At 42.7% G+C, this 14,250-nt stretch overlaps 1 protein-coding gene across 1 annotated transcript in view; it reads right to left on the bottom strand.

Moving 5' to 3' along the window:
- The window catches only part of TNNI3K (TNNI3 interacting kinase), a 459,065-nt gene that overhangs the window by 231,026 nt on the left and 213,789 nt on the right, over positions 1-14,250 (bottom strand). Inside the window, exon 19 of the mRNA XM_073592079.1 lies at positions 6,484-6,536. Within this exon, the coding sequence (XP_073448180.1) occupies positions 6,484-6,536 (53 nt within the window). The remainder of the gene's footprint in view (positions 1-6,483; positions 6,537-14,250) is intronic.

Here is a 14,250-nt window from a genome sequence, read left to right on the forward strand (position 1 = left end):
TTATTAAAAAAGAAAAACTGAAATATCACATGGTCCTAAGTATTCAGACCCTTTGCTGTGACAGTCATATATTTAACTCTGTCCATTTCTTCTGATCATCCTTGAGATGGCTCTACACCTTCATTTGAGTCCAGCTGTGTTTGATTATACTGATTGGACTTGATTAGGAAAGCCACACACCTGTCTATATATAAGACCTTACAGCTCACAGTGCATGTCAGAGCAAATGAGAATTATGAGGTTAAAGGAACTGCCTGAAGAGCTCAGAGACAGAATTGTGGCAAGGCACAGATCTGGCCAAGGTTACAAAAAAATTTCTGCTGCACTTAAGGTTCCTAAGAGCACAGTGGCCTCCATAATCCTTAAATGGAAGACATTTGGGATGACCAGAACCCTTCCTAGAGCTGGCCGTCCGGCCAAACTGAGCTATCGGGGGAGAAGAGCCTTGGTGAGAGAGGTAAAGAAGAACCCAAAGATCACTGTGGCTGAGCTCCGGAGATGCAGTCGGGAGATGGGAGAAAGTTGTAGAAAGTCAACCATCACCGCAGCCCTCCACCAGAGCCTCTCCTTAGTGCAAGACACATGAAAGCCCGCATGGAGTTTGCTAAAAAAACACCTGAAGGACTCCAAGATGGTGAGAAATAAGATTCTTTGGTCTGATGAAACCAAAATAGAACTTTTTGGCCTTAATTCTAAGCGGTATGTGCGGAGAAAACCAGGCACTGCTCATCACCTGTCCAATACAGTCCCAACAGTGAAGCATGGTGGTGGCAGCATCATGCTGTGGGGGTGTTTTTCAGCTGCAGGGACAGGGCGACTGGTTGCAATCGAGGGAAAGATAAATGCGGCCAAGTACAGGGATATCCTGGACGAAAACCTTCTCCAGAATGCTCAAGACCTCAGACTGGGCCGAAGGTTTACCTTCCAACAAGTCAATGACCCTAAGCACACAGCTAAAACAATGAAGGAGTGGCTTCACAACAACTCCGTGACTGTTCTTGAATGGCCCAACCAGAGCCCTGACTTAAACCCAATTGAGCATCTCTGGAGACACCTAAAAATGGCCGTCCACCAATGTTTACCATCCAACCTGACAGAGCTGGAGAGGATCTGCAAGGAGGAATGGCAGAGGATCCCCAAATCCAGGTGTGAAAAACTTGTTGCATCTTTTCCAAAAAGACTCATGGCTGTATTAGATCAAAAGGGTGCTTCTACTAAATACTGAGCAAAGGGTCTGAATACTTAGGACCATGTGATATTTCAGTTTTTCTTTTTTAATAAATCTGCAAAAATGTCAACAATTCTGTGTTTTTCTGTCAATATGGGGTGCTGTGTGTACATTAATGAGGAAAAAATGAACTTAAATAATTTTAGCAAATGGCTGCAATATAACAAAGAGTGAAAAATGTAAGGGGGTCTGAATACTTTCTGTCCCCACTGTATATTCAACTTAACTGCGCCCCTCTCTGCAACACTAGAGCCACCTCAAAATATCTATTGCTTTTAAGGGAGAGTATGTGACCACATTCCATGATGCAGTGCTAAGGCCTTAGCAGCCAATGGCAAAACCCAAATATTATCATGTGTGGGAGAGGGTGACTATATCAAGCCTGTTTAAGTTCCAACACCATCTGGCAGAGACTTTACATGGAGTTAGGATGATGGAGGAATGGAGTGGTGGGGGAGCTATCTGCGTGGGCAAAGTAAAAGAGTCTTTTTAATCTTGACTTGGCTAGAAGTGCAGACCCCATGTATAGTCTGGGTCTAGGATCCAAGAGGGCTCCACAGGGACACAGGTATCGGTTTGAAGAGAATTATAGGAACTTGTAGACATCACAAGGTGCCTGCAGTTTAGAACCGTTATCTAAGAAGTGCTCTACGTAGGGTAACTTTCACTTTAGGCGCTGAAAATTGAGTTTGTTGAAGTTTACAATGTGCATAAGTAAAAATGGCAAAGGTGACAGTTTTCCTATAATATATGCATTTTTTTCTGCCAGAGGAGAAACAAGACATTTGCAAACAATGCATTACCAATCATTCCAAACAGTAATATTTCAACAACATAACTACAAATGTCCCACATTTTGTGTATTTCACTTCTACAGAAGAGAGAAATTACGGTTATCAGCATGTAATTGCAGGTAACCTTTTCAGAGACTATCATTTAATAGAATTACTGAGATATATTCAGAATTTCCAGACAATTACCCAGTATCTTATTTTTTCTCCTTTGTGACTTTGAAAAACTTTTACCATAATTTATACTGTATATGGGACAAAACGTTTTACTGTATACAGAACAGCACTCAGAAGTCAGAGAAGAGCTGAATGACCCAACTAAGAAATAAAAGGAAATACTGCAAAGCCTTAAAGTGTTACTAAACCCACAACAGTAAAATCATTCTGTATATGCAGTAAAGCATGCTTGTTATACTCATTGTGGAACCTAAGGGGTTAATCCTCTGCATTGTGTAAAAAGGCTATTTGATCCTGTCTTCTCCGATCCACCCCTCCTTCCACTGCCCCCTAATAATTTCCTGATAACGCAGAGTCTATGGAGTCAGGCTGTACATGCTTAGTTTGGTGTGTATTGCTAGAGAGGATTTTATTTTTCTTGGGAGGATGCATGTGCTCAGCACAGGGCCAATCAGCACTGTGCAAACAGAGGGTCGGGGGTCTTGCAGTCTCATAGGACAGTAAGAAAACCCCTCCTACAAGTTTTAACGAGTGCTCGGCTGGACACTGCTAGAAGTCATAAGACTGCTATATATTGCTGATGAGAAAAGGTACTTAGCAGTTTATATTTACTAAAATAATTGCATTTTCATGTTCGGTGTACTTTGGGAGACCAGATATAGTGAATGCAGAGTCCTGGGTTTAGTAACACTTTATAGATGGGTTTTAAGGTGCACCCTGCTAAACACAATTTACATCTAAACTTTCCGCGTAACACTTACAACAGACAACAGTCCAATGAACACTAATTATTTGAAATCCAGGTCTCAGTGCCCTACTCCCGTCAACAGTTCTACACTTACAGTATAAGATTTCAGAACATTAGACGATGTATGTGACCCTTTACTACCTCTGGTACCATTGGCCAGTAGACCACCCAATCCGGTAATGGTCGAAAAGTGAGGCATAGGAAGCAGAGGGAGCAGGCCCAAGCTATTGATCAAGGAATCTGTTCAAGTTTTGCACAAAAGATCTTCCTGGATTCTGAGACTCTTTTGGTACTCAGCAAGAAAAATAGTGCTGACGGGGGGCCAAAAGTACCTGGTAACAGCTGAGCTGAGGTTGAGGCCCCAGAGCTGGGTTGAAGGCCCCTCCACACACAAGGAGACTTGTTTATTAATAAAAGGTACCTGCAGTACCTCTTATGTTATCTGACGTTTGTGTTTACAGTTAAAACAACGTAACAGGTTCAGTTATATCTGCCACTTACTACGTCAATGTTCTCACAACTGGAATATTTGCTAATATCCAACGAAGTTAGTGTTGTATCCCTGTGTTCACTAACCTTGGTCTTTCTACCAGAGCCGGATTTACCATTAGGGAAACAGGATTGTGTCTATAGGATGCATATGGGTTTAGGTTCCTCTTTAGTCTCAGAAGGGCCCCTGCAAGGGTTTATCCAAAGATCAGACACATACCTGAATGTGGCAAAACCAAGAAACATGGAGCTCCTCTTTTGCTCATATTTCGGCCTCCCCAGGGGAAATAAACTTCCTGGCCTGTTTTTTCCCATACACATGGTAGCCATATTTGTCACACAGTTCCAGAGAATCGTGACTGCCCCCTCCTCCACCCAACAACCAGTGCCAGTGTCCTTTATCATGATTGGAAGAAGATTTACTAAAACTACAGTGCAGGACCTCAGTTACACACTGTAGAAAAAGGGCAAAAATGCTGTAAGCAATCCTTGCATGCAGCGTTATTAACTTTCAATACATTTCCATGTTATCAGTGCAGATACAGTTATCTTACATTTATACATTGTTACTGTATTCTAAAAGCCAAGTACTGGGTAAGACCAGTACCCAATACTGGGTAAGGTCAGTAAAAAAAAGAAAAGGTTCTGGGAAAAATGTGTGTTCCTCACAGATGAGTTGGCTTTGGGAGCTAATGATCAATGCCTATAGAGCCCATCAGAAAACTAGCCCTACATCCTACTGCTGACTGTGCAACTTTCTACTGAATCCCCAGTTCCGTGCATTTAGGTACGGGCAACAATAGGTCTTGCTGTACATCAAGCAAAACTGAACTTCATGTAAGTGACTAAATACACTATTGAGGTACTTACAGTATATGAGCGCTACTTTACTTGTTAAATGATTTACATTTTTGTCCATCCATTCCTGAGATTTACATAGCTCAGCTAAAAAAGACTGACTTTTAATTCGTGTAGCTACGCAACACATCCTGGTCCCCTTCCTGTCCCCTGCCTGTGACTAGGGATGAAATTAAAATTCGCCCCTACCATGGGTTCATGTTGAATCCTAGGGATATACAGGGTTTGCCAATCATAAACGTTTGGCTGGGAACTTCACAGCACCAGAAATAGGGAAAAACCTAGGATTCATAGCCTTTGCCCCTAGTCAGAGTCACAGAAGCTAATAATTTGAAGGAATGGATAACCCAGCCCCCTTTATATAAAAGGGTGGGCTCACAGTAGCCATATTGTCAGTGTGTGTTGAAGCTGACAATTCTTTGTAGAGGAGATAATTTTTTTGCATTGGTACATGCCACCCACCCTTCCGCCCAGAAGTGCCCAGCTTCTTATGCATTTTGGTTAAAAATAAGCTTATTAGCCTTACAATTGGACAGAATTGAATAACAATATTCACCCCATCATATACTTTATTGGGGTTTGCTTCAAACGCCAAACAAGATTCGCAAAGCTGTTTGTGAACAGACCTCAGGTAGCTTTTCCATAGCTGTGAGGGGGAATGTCAGTCCATGGGTGCTTTGGTGCTGAGGTATGTCTTGCGTAGTGAATGTATTTGTACATTATATTATTATGTTCTGTCTATATAGTGTTTAATGTTATCAATTTTTTCTGTAGACATACAATGTTTTCATGCGTCCTGATGAACCAATCTTGGTGAAACGCATTGACACATGAGGACTTTTAACCTGCATTATTATCGGTAAAATATGTGAGTTACTATTTTTGTATGAATGTATACGGTCTATTTACCCAAAGTACTACTGTTTTTTAATCAGAGATTTACATACATTAAGTATGTTCTTTTTTAAATATGTCATACAATAAAAGTTTATGATTTTATATGATTTGTACTCCCTGTGTCTGGCCTATATAGTCAGATTTTTCTTTTTTCTAGTCTTTATCGCGGATGTTAGCCACGAGTGTCATGTATATCTGTCTATTTATCTTTTGTGCTCTTTCCTTTTTTTAGACTGTCCCTTCTTAGCACATGTGCAAAGCAGGACACCTGATTGGCCCTTGTGCAGCACATGTGCAAAGCGGGACACCTGATTGGCCCCTTATGCTGCCTCTCATTCTTTTAGTTATCTCCAAATTCAGTTACTTAGACCCCTTTCACACTGGGGAGGTTTGCAGGCACTATTGCGCTAATAATAGCGCTTGCAAACTGATCCGAAACAGCCGCTGCTGTGCGGTGCGCTGGGAGGACAGAAAAAAAAGTCCTGCTAGCAGCATCTTCGGAGCGGTGAAGGAGCGGAGTATACACCACTCCTTCACCGCTCCTGCCCATTGAAATCAATGGGACAGCGCGGCTATACCGCCAGCAAAGCGCCTCTGCCTTTGCGGTGGTTTTAACCCTATCTCGGCCCCTAGCAGGGGGTAAAACCACCCCGCTAGTGGGCAAATACCGACGGTAAAGCGCCACTTACAATAGCGGCGCTTTACCGCAGACGCCGCCCCAGTGTGAAAGGGGCCTTACACTCTAGTTACAATTAAAAGGCATTTATTGATTTTTAAATACAATGCATAACTACATTTATTTGTTATAACTGCCTGGAATTCAACTTTAACGAGGTTTCCCAACTATATATAATTTCTCGAAGCCGTCATAAGAAAAATACGTTGACTACCATTGTCAACCCACTTCTGAAACTCCTATTTGCCTGCCTGGTGTCTATTGTAGAAAACACCAGACTTGTTTTTGAAGTCCAGTAAATCAGTTTTATTGAAAGTCCCATTTGGTTTCAGCCAACACATTTTGGGGGCTCAGAAGGTCCCCCTTCATCGAGGCTGAAAAGTACTTTGGGAATGACATTCCAGATTCTGGAATTGAGCAATAAGGTGTAATCCCAGAGGAACATTCTTACTGAGAAAAAACAAGTGTGAAAGGATCAGCTCCATATGTCGGTTCACCCTGACTCTCCAGCTTCTATACTTTTGTACTCACCAAAATAGATTTTGTATCACTCAGTGGGTTCAAGAATGTATCAGGCCATTCAGAAAGACTTTTAATAAGAGAAGAAATGTAAACAAACCCCAGGCTGTTTGGTCATGTTGTCCTCATCGACCGACTGAAGAAATCTTGACTCTGTAAAGAGAAAAACAACTGAATGTTTTTTCACTTTATTTATTTATTCATTTTAAGCAGGCGAGATCCGAGTAAATGTCTGCCTTAGGAAAATCAATGGAAAGTCACTGAAGCATCTTGCATGGTTGTAGACTACTATTTACCACATATCTCTGGTATGAAAAGACAGGTCTTGTGTTGTGGTAAAGCACAGAAAAGTATCTGCATTTCACCAAAGAGGTCACACTGTGTTTGAGCTTAAAGTCCAGCTAAAAATGAATAAATACTAGATCCTTGTACAGAAAAGTCACCACATTATATGCAGACAAAAAATTCAGCTTTCTATGGCAGTGCACAATCAAACAGTTATTCCATCCCGACAGTTTTTGCAGTTCTAGCCCATTCTTTTTGGTTCTAGCACCAGTACTGCTTGGACTGGGAAGAACTGGGTAGACCCCCAAAAGCTTGTGCAGAAAATGTAACTGTTAATTTAAATTAAAAAAGTATCCCAGACGGTACTCAACTGTGTTGGTGTAATAGTGCACTAATATGGCTACAATCACCTTAAAACAGAACTAAACCCATTGATTTAACGGTTTCTCAAAAACAACTACAGCCGTGGCCAAATGTTTTGAGAATGACACAAATATACATTTTTACAAAGTCTGCTGCCTCGGTTTTTTTTTATGGCAATTTGCATATACTTAGAATGTTATGAAGAGTGATCAGATTAATTGCAATTAATTGCAAAGTCCATCTTTGCCATGAAAATGAACTTAAAAGAGAAGTATGTTTTTTTTTTCCCCCTTTTATACTTACCTAGGTGGATGCAGCATGGGACCAATGTTGCATCTGTCCCTCTGCGTCTCTAAACTGAGACAGACACACAGATCCGCGAGAGGAGAGCTGGTGACTGTCAATCAGCAGCTCTCCTCTCTGCTCCTCCACGCTCACTGGATCGCTGAGCTGTGGACGGGTGGGGAGGGGCATTAAGTGGCCATCTCAGGCTCTCAGCGGCTTGCTGAGAGGCTGAGACAGGCATCAGTCCAGGCACCTGTTGGATCCAGACATCATTGTCGTGATGACACAGTGCCTGGACTGATTCCAATGACGTCAGCAGAGGGCGGACTTCAGACCGCTCTCTGCTTAAAACGGGTCACAGGAGTGAAAAACTGATTGCACTTCTGTGACCCTTAGGAGAAGCCCAGCCAAACGAGCTTAGGCTGGACTTCTCTTTTAATCTAAAAAAAAAAAAAATTCCACTGCATTTATGAAGAAGGCTTCAGTGCACCCTAGAAAGTCCAGCAAGCGCCAGGACTGTCTCCTACAGCTGATTCAGCTGCGGGATCGCGGCACCACCAGTGCAGAGCTTGCTCAGAAATGGCAGCAGGCAGGTGTGAGGGCATCTGTACGCACAGTGAGATGAAGACTTTTGGAGGACGGCCTGGTTTCAAGAAGGGCATCAAAGAAGCCACTTCTCTCCAGGAAAAACATCAGGGACAGACTTAAATTCTGCAAAAGGTCCAGGGATTGGACTGCTGAGGACTGGGGTAAGGTCATTTTCTCTGATGAATCCCCTTTCCGACAATTTGGGGCATCCAAAAAAAACATTGTCCGGAGAAGAAAAGATGAGCGCTACCATCAGTCCTGTGTCATGCCAACAGTAAAGCATCCTGAGATCATTCAGGTGTTGGGTTGCTTCTCAGCCAAGAGAGTGGGTTCACTTACAATTTGCCTAAGAAAACAATCATGAATAAAGAATGGTACAAAAACATCCTCCAAGAGCAACTTCTCCCAACCATCCAAGAACAGTTTGGTGACGAACAATGTCTTTTCCAGCATGATATAGCACCTTGCCATAAGGCAAAAGTGATAACTAAGTGGCTTGAGTAAGAAAACATCAACATTTTGGGTCCATGGCCAGGAAACCCCCCAGACCTTAATACCATTAAGAACTTGTAGTCAATCATCAAGGCAGGTGAACAAAAAAAACTCCACAAATTCTGGCAAACTCCAAGCATTGATTATGCAAGAATGGGCAGCCATCAGTCAGGATGTGGCCCAAAAGTTAATTGACAACATGCCAGGGCGATTTGCACAGGTCTTGAAAAAGAAGGTCCAACACTGCAATTATTGACTCTTTGCATAAACTTAATGTAATTGTCTAGAAAAGCATTTGACACTTATGAAATGCTTGTAATTATACTTCAGTAGCCCATAGTAACATCTGACAAAAAGATCTAAAAACACTGAAGCAGCAGACGTTGAGAAAATTAATATTTGTGTCATTCTCAAAACTTTTGACCACGGCTGTATGTTCAAGGCATGCCATGAATGATAACTCTCACAGTTTGCTCTCAATGGAACTGAAGGCGGTTAGTGGAGGGATCCACCCAGAGGGATCCACTACAGATGGAAATTTCCTTTCTGTCTAGCAGCAACATCACAAGTTCGCTCAGCTACATTGCGAGTTCAGAAGATCTTTAATCGTTCTGCAAGACCCTCAACATACTGAGGGTTGAAGTCCCAGATTGGTACACCGAGTTCCACACTCCGGTCAGGAGAACCCCACCATCCAGAGAAGAGCCAATGAAAGTGCAAGACTTAAGGTACCGCAGACACCGGTAAGAAACAAGACCCCATGCTAATGTGCAGAGCCACCAGCTTCAATATCCAAGACCCACAAAAGCTTCTCAGCCAAGAAGGGCACGATGGGATGACTAGAGGTCCCTGAACCCGCAGCTGACATTTTGGATGAGTATCAGCCTTTAAAACATTCCTATTTCTGTGTTCCCCTGATGTCACTTGAGGACCAGCAGCAGAGGATCGCACTAATAGAATCTGCCATTGAACACATCCCATGCCACCAGGCCGCCAAACACTTCCGAACCATATGCCCTGAAATCTGTCAGAAAGTACGCTGATCACTATACCCCTTTCCCAGTAAGCCACACAACACCAGATATTTACCTTCGTTCCATTAGAAACCTGCCGAACCAAAGGGCGAGAAAGGCTAGATTAGAGCCCTGGAACAAAAATCTAAATTATCAGACCCCCCCTTCCACTCCCCTGTACCTACAATCTCGGGGAATTACCCCAAGCTGTATATGACAAGATAGACTATTCGAACAGGTATACTGATTTATACTGTACAGCGAAACCGAAGCAAGCTAAAGTCCTGCAAGCAAGCAATCGTTCTATATTGCATTAGGAAGCCCTGTACTGTTGGACAATCACCTAGTCCCCTAAGAACCATGAGGCCTTTCTTCCACAACTTACCCCCTGGGTACATTACGTTCACTATATGTTTTCTTTGTCAGTATATTTCATTTATTAATGATGTACTTCATCATACATTTTTCTTCTCCAGCGGAGTGGTTGACTCATGGGAAATGCCCAAACACTTGGAGCGTGCTTCTCATCTTTCACAGAAACCATGCACAATCGATTACATTTTACATGACCGCAGGCTACACGATAAGCTTAATTCACTTTACCACGCAATAGTATAGCCTGGGCCCACAAGCTCACCAAACCATAAGCATAATCGACAGCACTGGGTTGGGTCCTAAGAGTCACCCTCTCCACTTCCCGTTGAACAGGGGGAATAGGATGATTTTACGATTGCATGAGTAAATTTTCCCACCTTGGATCTTGTAGTAGTTCACGTTTTGGCACTAATCAATACAAGACATTTCCTGAGTAGTATTGAAGATACTTCTTTCCTTATATGAGCTGACAGTTTCATGGAGGGCAAAAGAACGATAGATATGAGAAATGTCAAAAGCAAGCTAGAATAGCACCACTATGTTCAAGTGATAACAAGCTAACAAAGAGAGTGAGAATTTCATTTCAAAACGCACCCGATATATAGATAGCTGATCCCCTACAAAAAGGGGATGACCACCATAGACTCCCATAAATCTCTGAGGCCCCCCATCAGACTGTTACCAAAACAGGACAACGTGCAAATGAAGGGAACAACCCCTCCCCCCCATCCTTTTCCCTCATAAATAAATGTTTGAAATAGGCACCCAGACACACAAATATCGCCCTGAAGCGTATTGCTATCTCCATCAACAACCGAAAGGCTTTTCAACGGCTCTCCCATTACCTGGACTAGTGAGCAGAACCACACCCTGGGCTTTCTAAAAGGGTTTATCCAAACCTTCTTTCCCACCTACCTCCTCACTTTTACCTTGCATCTCCCCCTCTCTCTCACCCAACCCATCCCTAGTCTCCTGCCCTAACCCCCCCCCTCCACCCTACCTGCCTGCTCCCTTTCCCCTGATTACATTTCTGCAACTAGCAGACTCTTGTCTCTGGAACGACTTGCTGCAGACCCTCCAAAAATGACTCCGCTACCACCCCCAGAACTATGGATTCAAAATTGTTTCACTCAATGCCCGTGGCCTTAACATACCAGAGAAGTGCTCCCAACTTTTTCTCACAATGCGTAGAAATCAAAAGTCAAAGGGGTATCCGTACTAATAGCTAAAGACTGTCCATTCCAATTAGCAGATTCTATAGCTGACAATGAAGGCAGATAACTTTTTTTGAAGGGATCTTACCTCGGCAAACCCATGACCCTCGCGAATATTTATGCACCAAACAGCCACCGGGTCACCTTTTTTCGAGACATGACACAAACATTAGCAACTTTCCACAAAGGCATCTTAATTATAGGGGGCGACTTCAATGCCGCCCTAAACCCCCTACAAGACATGTCCAATGGTTCATCCTCCATGCCATATAAAGCCCTGCGAGTCATCCAGGAACAATTTCAAGTCCTTTCATTACACGACCCATGGCGCACCCTAAACCCTAATGGAAGGGATTTCACTTTTTTATGGTCCCCACACCAGAGTTACTATAGGCTTGATTATTTGTTCATCTCTCAGAGAGACTTACCAATGCTTCACCAAGCATCTATAGACCCGATGTTTATATCGGACCACCACCCCGTCACAATATCTTTAAAAATCCCCACCTCTCCTACCAGCCCACAAACTTGGAGATTAGATCCCTCTTTGCTCACAGATGCTAACATTGTTAATGAAATTACAGAGCACCTCGCACAGTATTTTAAGGAAAATAATTCCCCGGATATATCCCCTTTACCACAAATGTATAGTCAGGGGTGTACTAATTTCAGTCAATGCTAAACGTAAATGAGAAGGGCAAAGATGCATCAAAGAGCTGACCACTCGTATACATTCACTAGAACAAGCACACAAATTATCACTAGCAGCAAACAGAACTTGGCAAAAATATAAAATGCAATTTTATTTTAGCTCAAAAATTCTTCTACGAATTTGGAAATAAATCAGGCAAGCTCCTAGCCAGGGCACTACGAGCCAAGAAAGCAGCCCCAACAATCTATTCCCTAACAGACCCTTCCGGTCGCAAACTTACCTCCAACTCTGAGATTGCCAATCAATTTGTCCGCTATTACTCCCAACTTTATAACCTTTTTGAATCAGATCCTACTAGGGATAATTCATCCAGACTCCAAGCAATCAAAGATTTTTTGCAGAATTATAGCCCGAAACAGATCTCCATTGCGGAGGCACAAGACCTGGAACGACCTCTCGGAAGAGGAAGTTAAAGCTGCGCTTAAGCCAATGAAGCCAGGGAAAAGTCCAGGCCCAGATGGACTCACAGTGGGCTATTATAAAACTTTCACAAATTCTCTCATATCCCACTTTCTGGCAGCTTTTAATTCCTTATCATTGCCCAACCAATCGTCTTGTGACCTTTTCACTGCACACATAATGGTCATCCCTTAACCAGGAAAAGACCCCACACTAGTTACCAATTATAGACCAATTTCGCTACTAAATGTAGACCTAAAACTTTTTGACAAAACCTTAGCCAACCGGCTTTTACCCCTATTACCACAACCGATATCCCTTGATCAAGTGGGCTTCATACCGGGGAGGGAAGCAAGGGACAACACGCTTAGAGCGATCAACATCCAACATTGGGTTACATCAACCCATAAACCCGGCTCTTTGCTTTCACTTGACGCAGAGAAGGCATTCGACAGAGTGGCCTGGGACTTCATGACCTAAACTCTAAAGGCAATTGGACTAAGAGATTGAATGCTGCATTTTGTCCAAGCCCTCTATTCTGCTCCCACAGTGAGAGTTCGAGTCAATGGCCACTTGTCGAATGCCTTCTCAATCTCTAATGATACACGTCAGGGATGTCCCCTATCCCCTCTAATTTTTGTACTGACCCTTGAACCCCTATTACGCCATATCAGAATGAACCCAGATATTAAAGGCATTACGATTGTTACACAAACCCACAAATTGGCGGCCTTCGCAGATGATGTTCTCCTATTCCTATCAGAACCCCTCATCACAATCCCTAATCTTCTTAAAGACCTTGCCACATTTAACTACTTGACAAACTTACAAATTAACCACTCAAAATCACAAGCTCTCAACATCTCTCTAGCTCAGGACATACTCAGACATCAATTCTAATTTCCCATTTGAATGGAATCAAGACGCAATAACTTACCTTGGCATCCAACTACCTGCCAAACTTTCAGACCTTTATGCTAAGAACTATCTCCAGATTCTCCAGAAAATACAAAATGATCTAAAATCATGGTTCACATACCTCTTTTCATGGTTTGGGAATGCCGCAATTTTAAAAATGAATATCCTCTCCAGAATTTTATGTCTTACAAACCATACCAATGAAAGTACTGCCAGCGTTCTTTGCGTCCTATCGCAGAGAATGCACATATTTTCTTTGGGGGAAATCTCGACCTAGGCTGAATTACAACACATTAACAATTCCAAAAATGAAAGGAGGCATAGGGCTCCCTGACATCAAAAAATACTACCTTACATGCCAATTAACAAGGGTGGTGGACTGGAACATACACTCGAGAATAAAAACCTCAATACAACTAGAACAAGCCATGTCAGTCCCACCTCTATCAAATTCCATGGATAGCACATTCCTCTATCATGCAAAACACACTCTTTGATAGGAACCACCCTACTCGATTTCCATGAAGCATGTCGCAAATACAAGGTCTCATCTTCTCTGGGACCTTTAACCCCAATTAGACAAAACCCAGAATTTCTGCCCGGTATGGCTAACTCCTTTCTATCTGACAGCTTGTCCCACTCAACGGTCTTTCAGAACACTTCTTCAACAAAGGACGTCTTCTGTCTCTACCCGATTTTACATCCCTAACCACTACTTTCCATTTTGGACGTACGCACAGATCCAACAGTTCCTGAGTAAACTCCAACTCATTTCTAAATGGACACACCAACACACACCATTCGAAACAATATGCTCAAAATCAGAGCCACAAAGGCATTTAATCTCAGACATATACTTTATACTGTTCGCCGACCATAACCCTAAATCAAACCCAGCCAGCAGTAAATGGGAACAGGAGCTGGAGATAAACCTCTCAAACCAAGACTGGGAAAAATTTTTCAATTACATTGACAAGGGCTCAGTCAATGTCTCCACACAAGAAAACAGCTACAAAATATTATCCAGGTGGTATAGGACTCTACTCAGAATACATAAATTCACTTCCTCGATCTCTCCTAACTGCTGGCAGTGTAACAAAGAATTGGGCTTACTCCTACATATATGGTGGACATGCCCCTTAACCGCTTCCCGACTGCCCCACACAGATATACTGCGGCAGAAGGGCACATACAGGCAGATTAACGTACCTATACGTTGCCCT

This window comes from Aquarana catesbeiana, linkage group LG07 (assembly GCF_042186555.1).
Source record: "Aquarana catesbeiana isolate 2022-GZ linkage group LG07, ASM4218655v1, whole genome shotgun sequence".
Classification (NCBI taxonomy): Eukaryota; Metazoa; Chordata; class Amphibia; order Anura; family Ranidae; genus Aquarana; species Aquarana catesbeiana.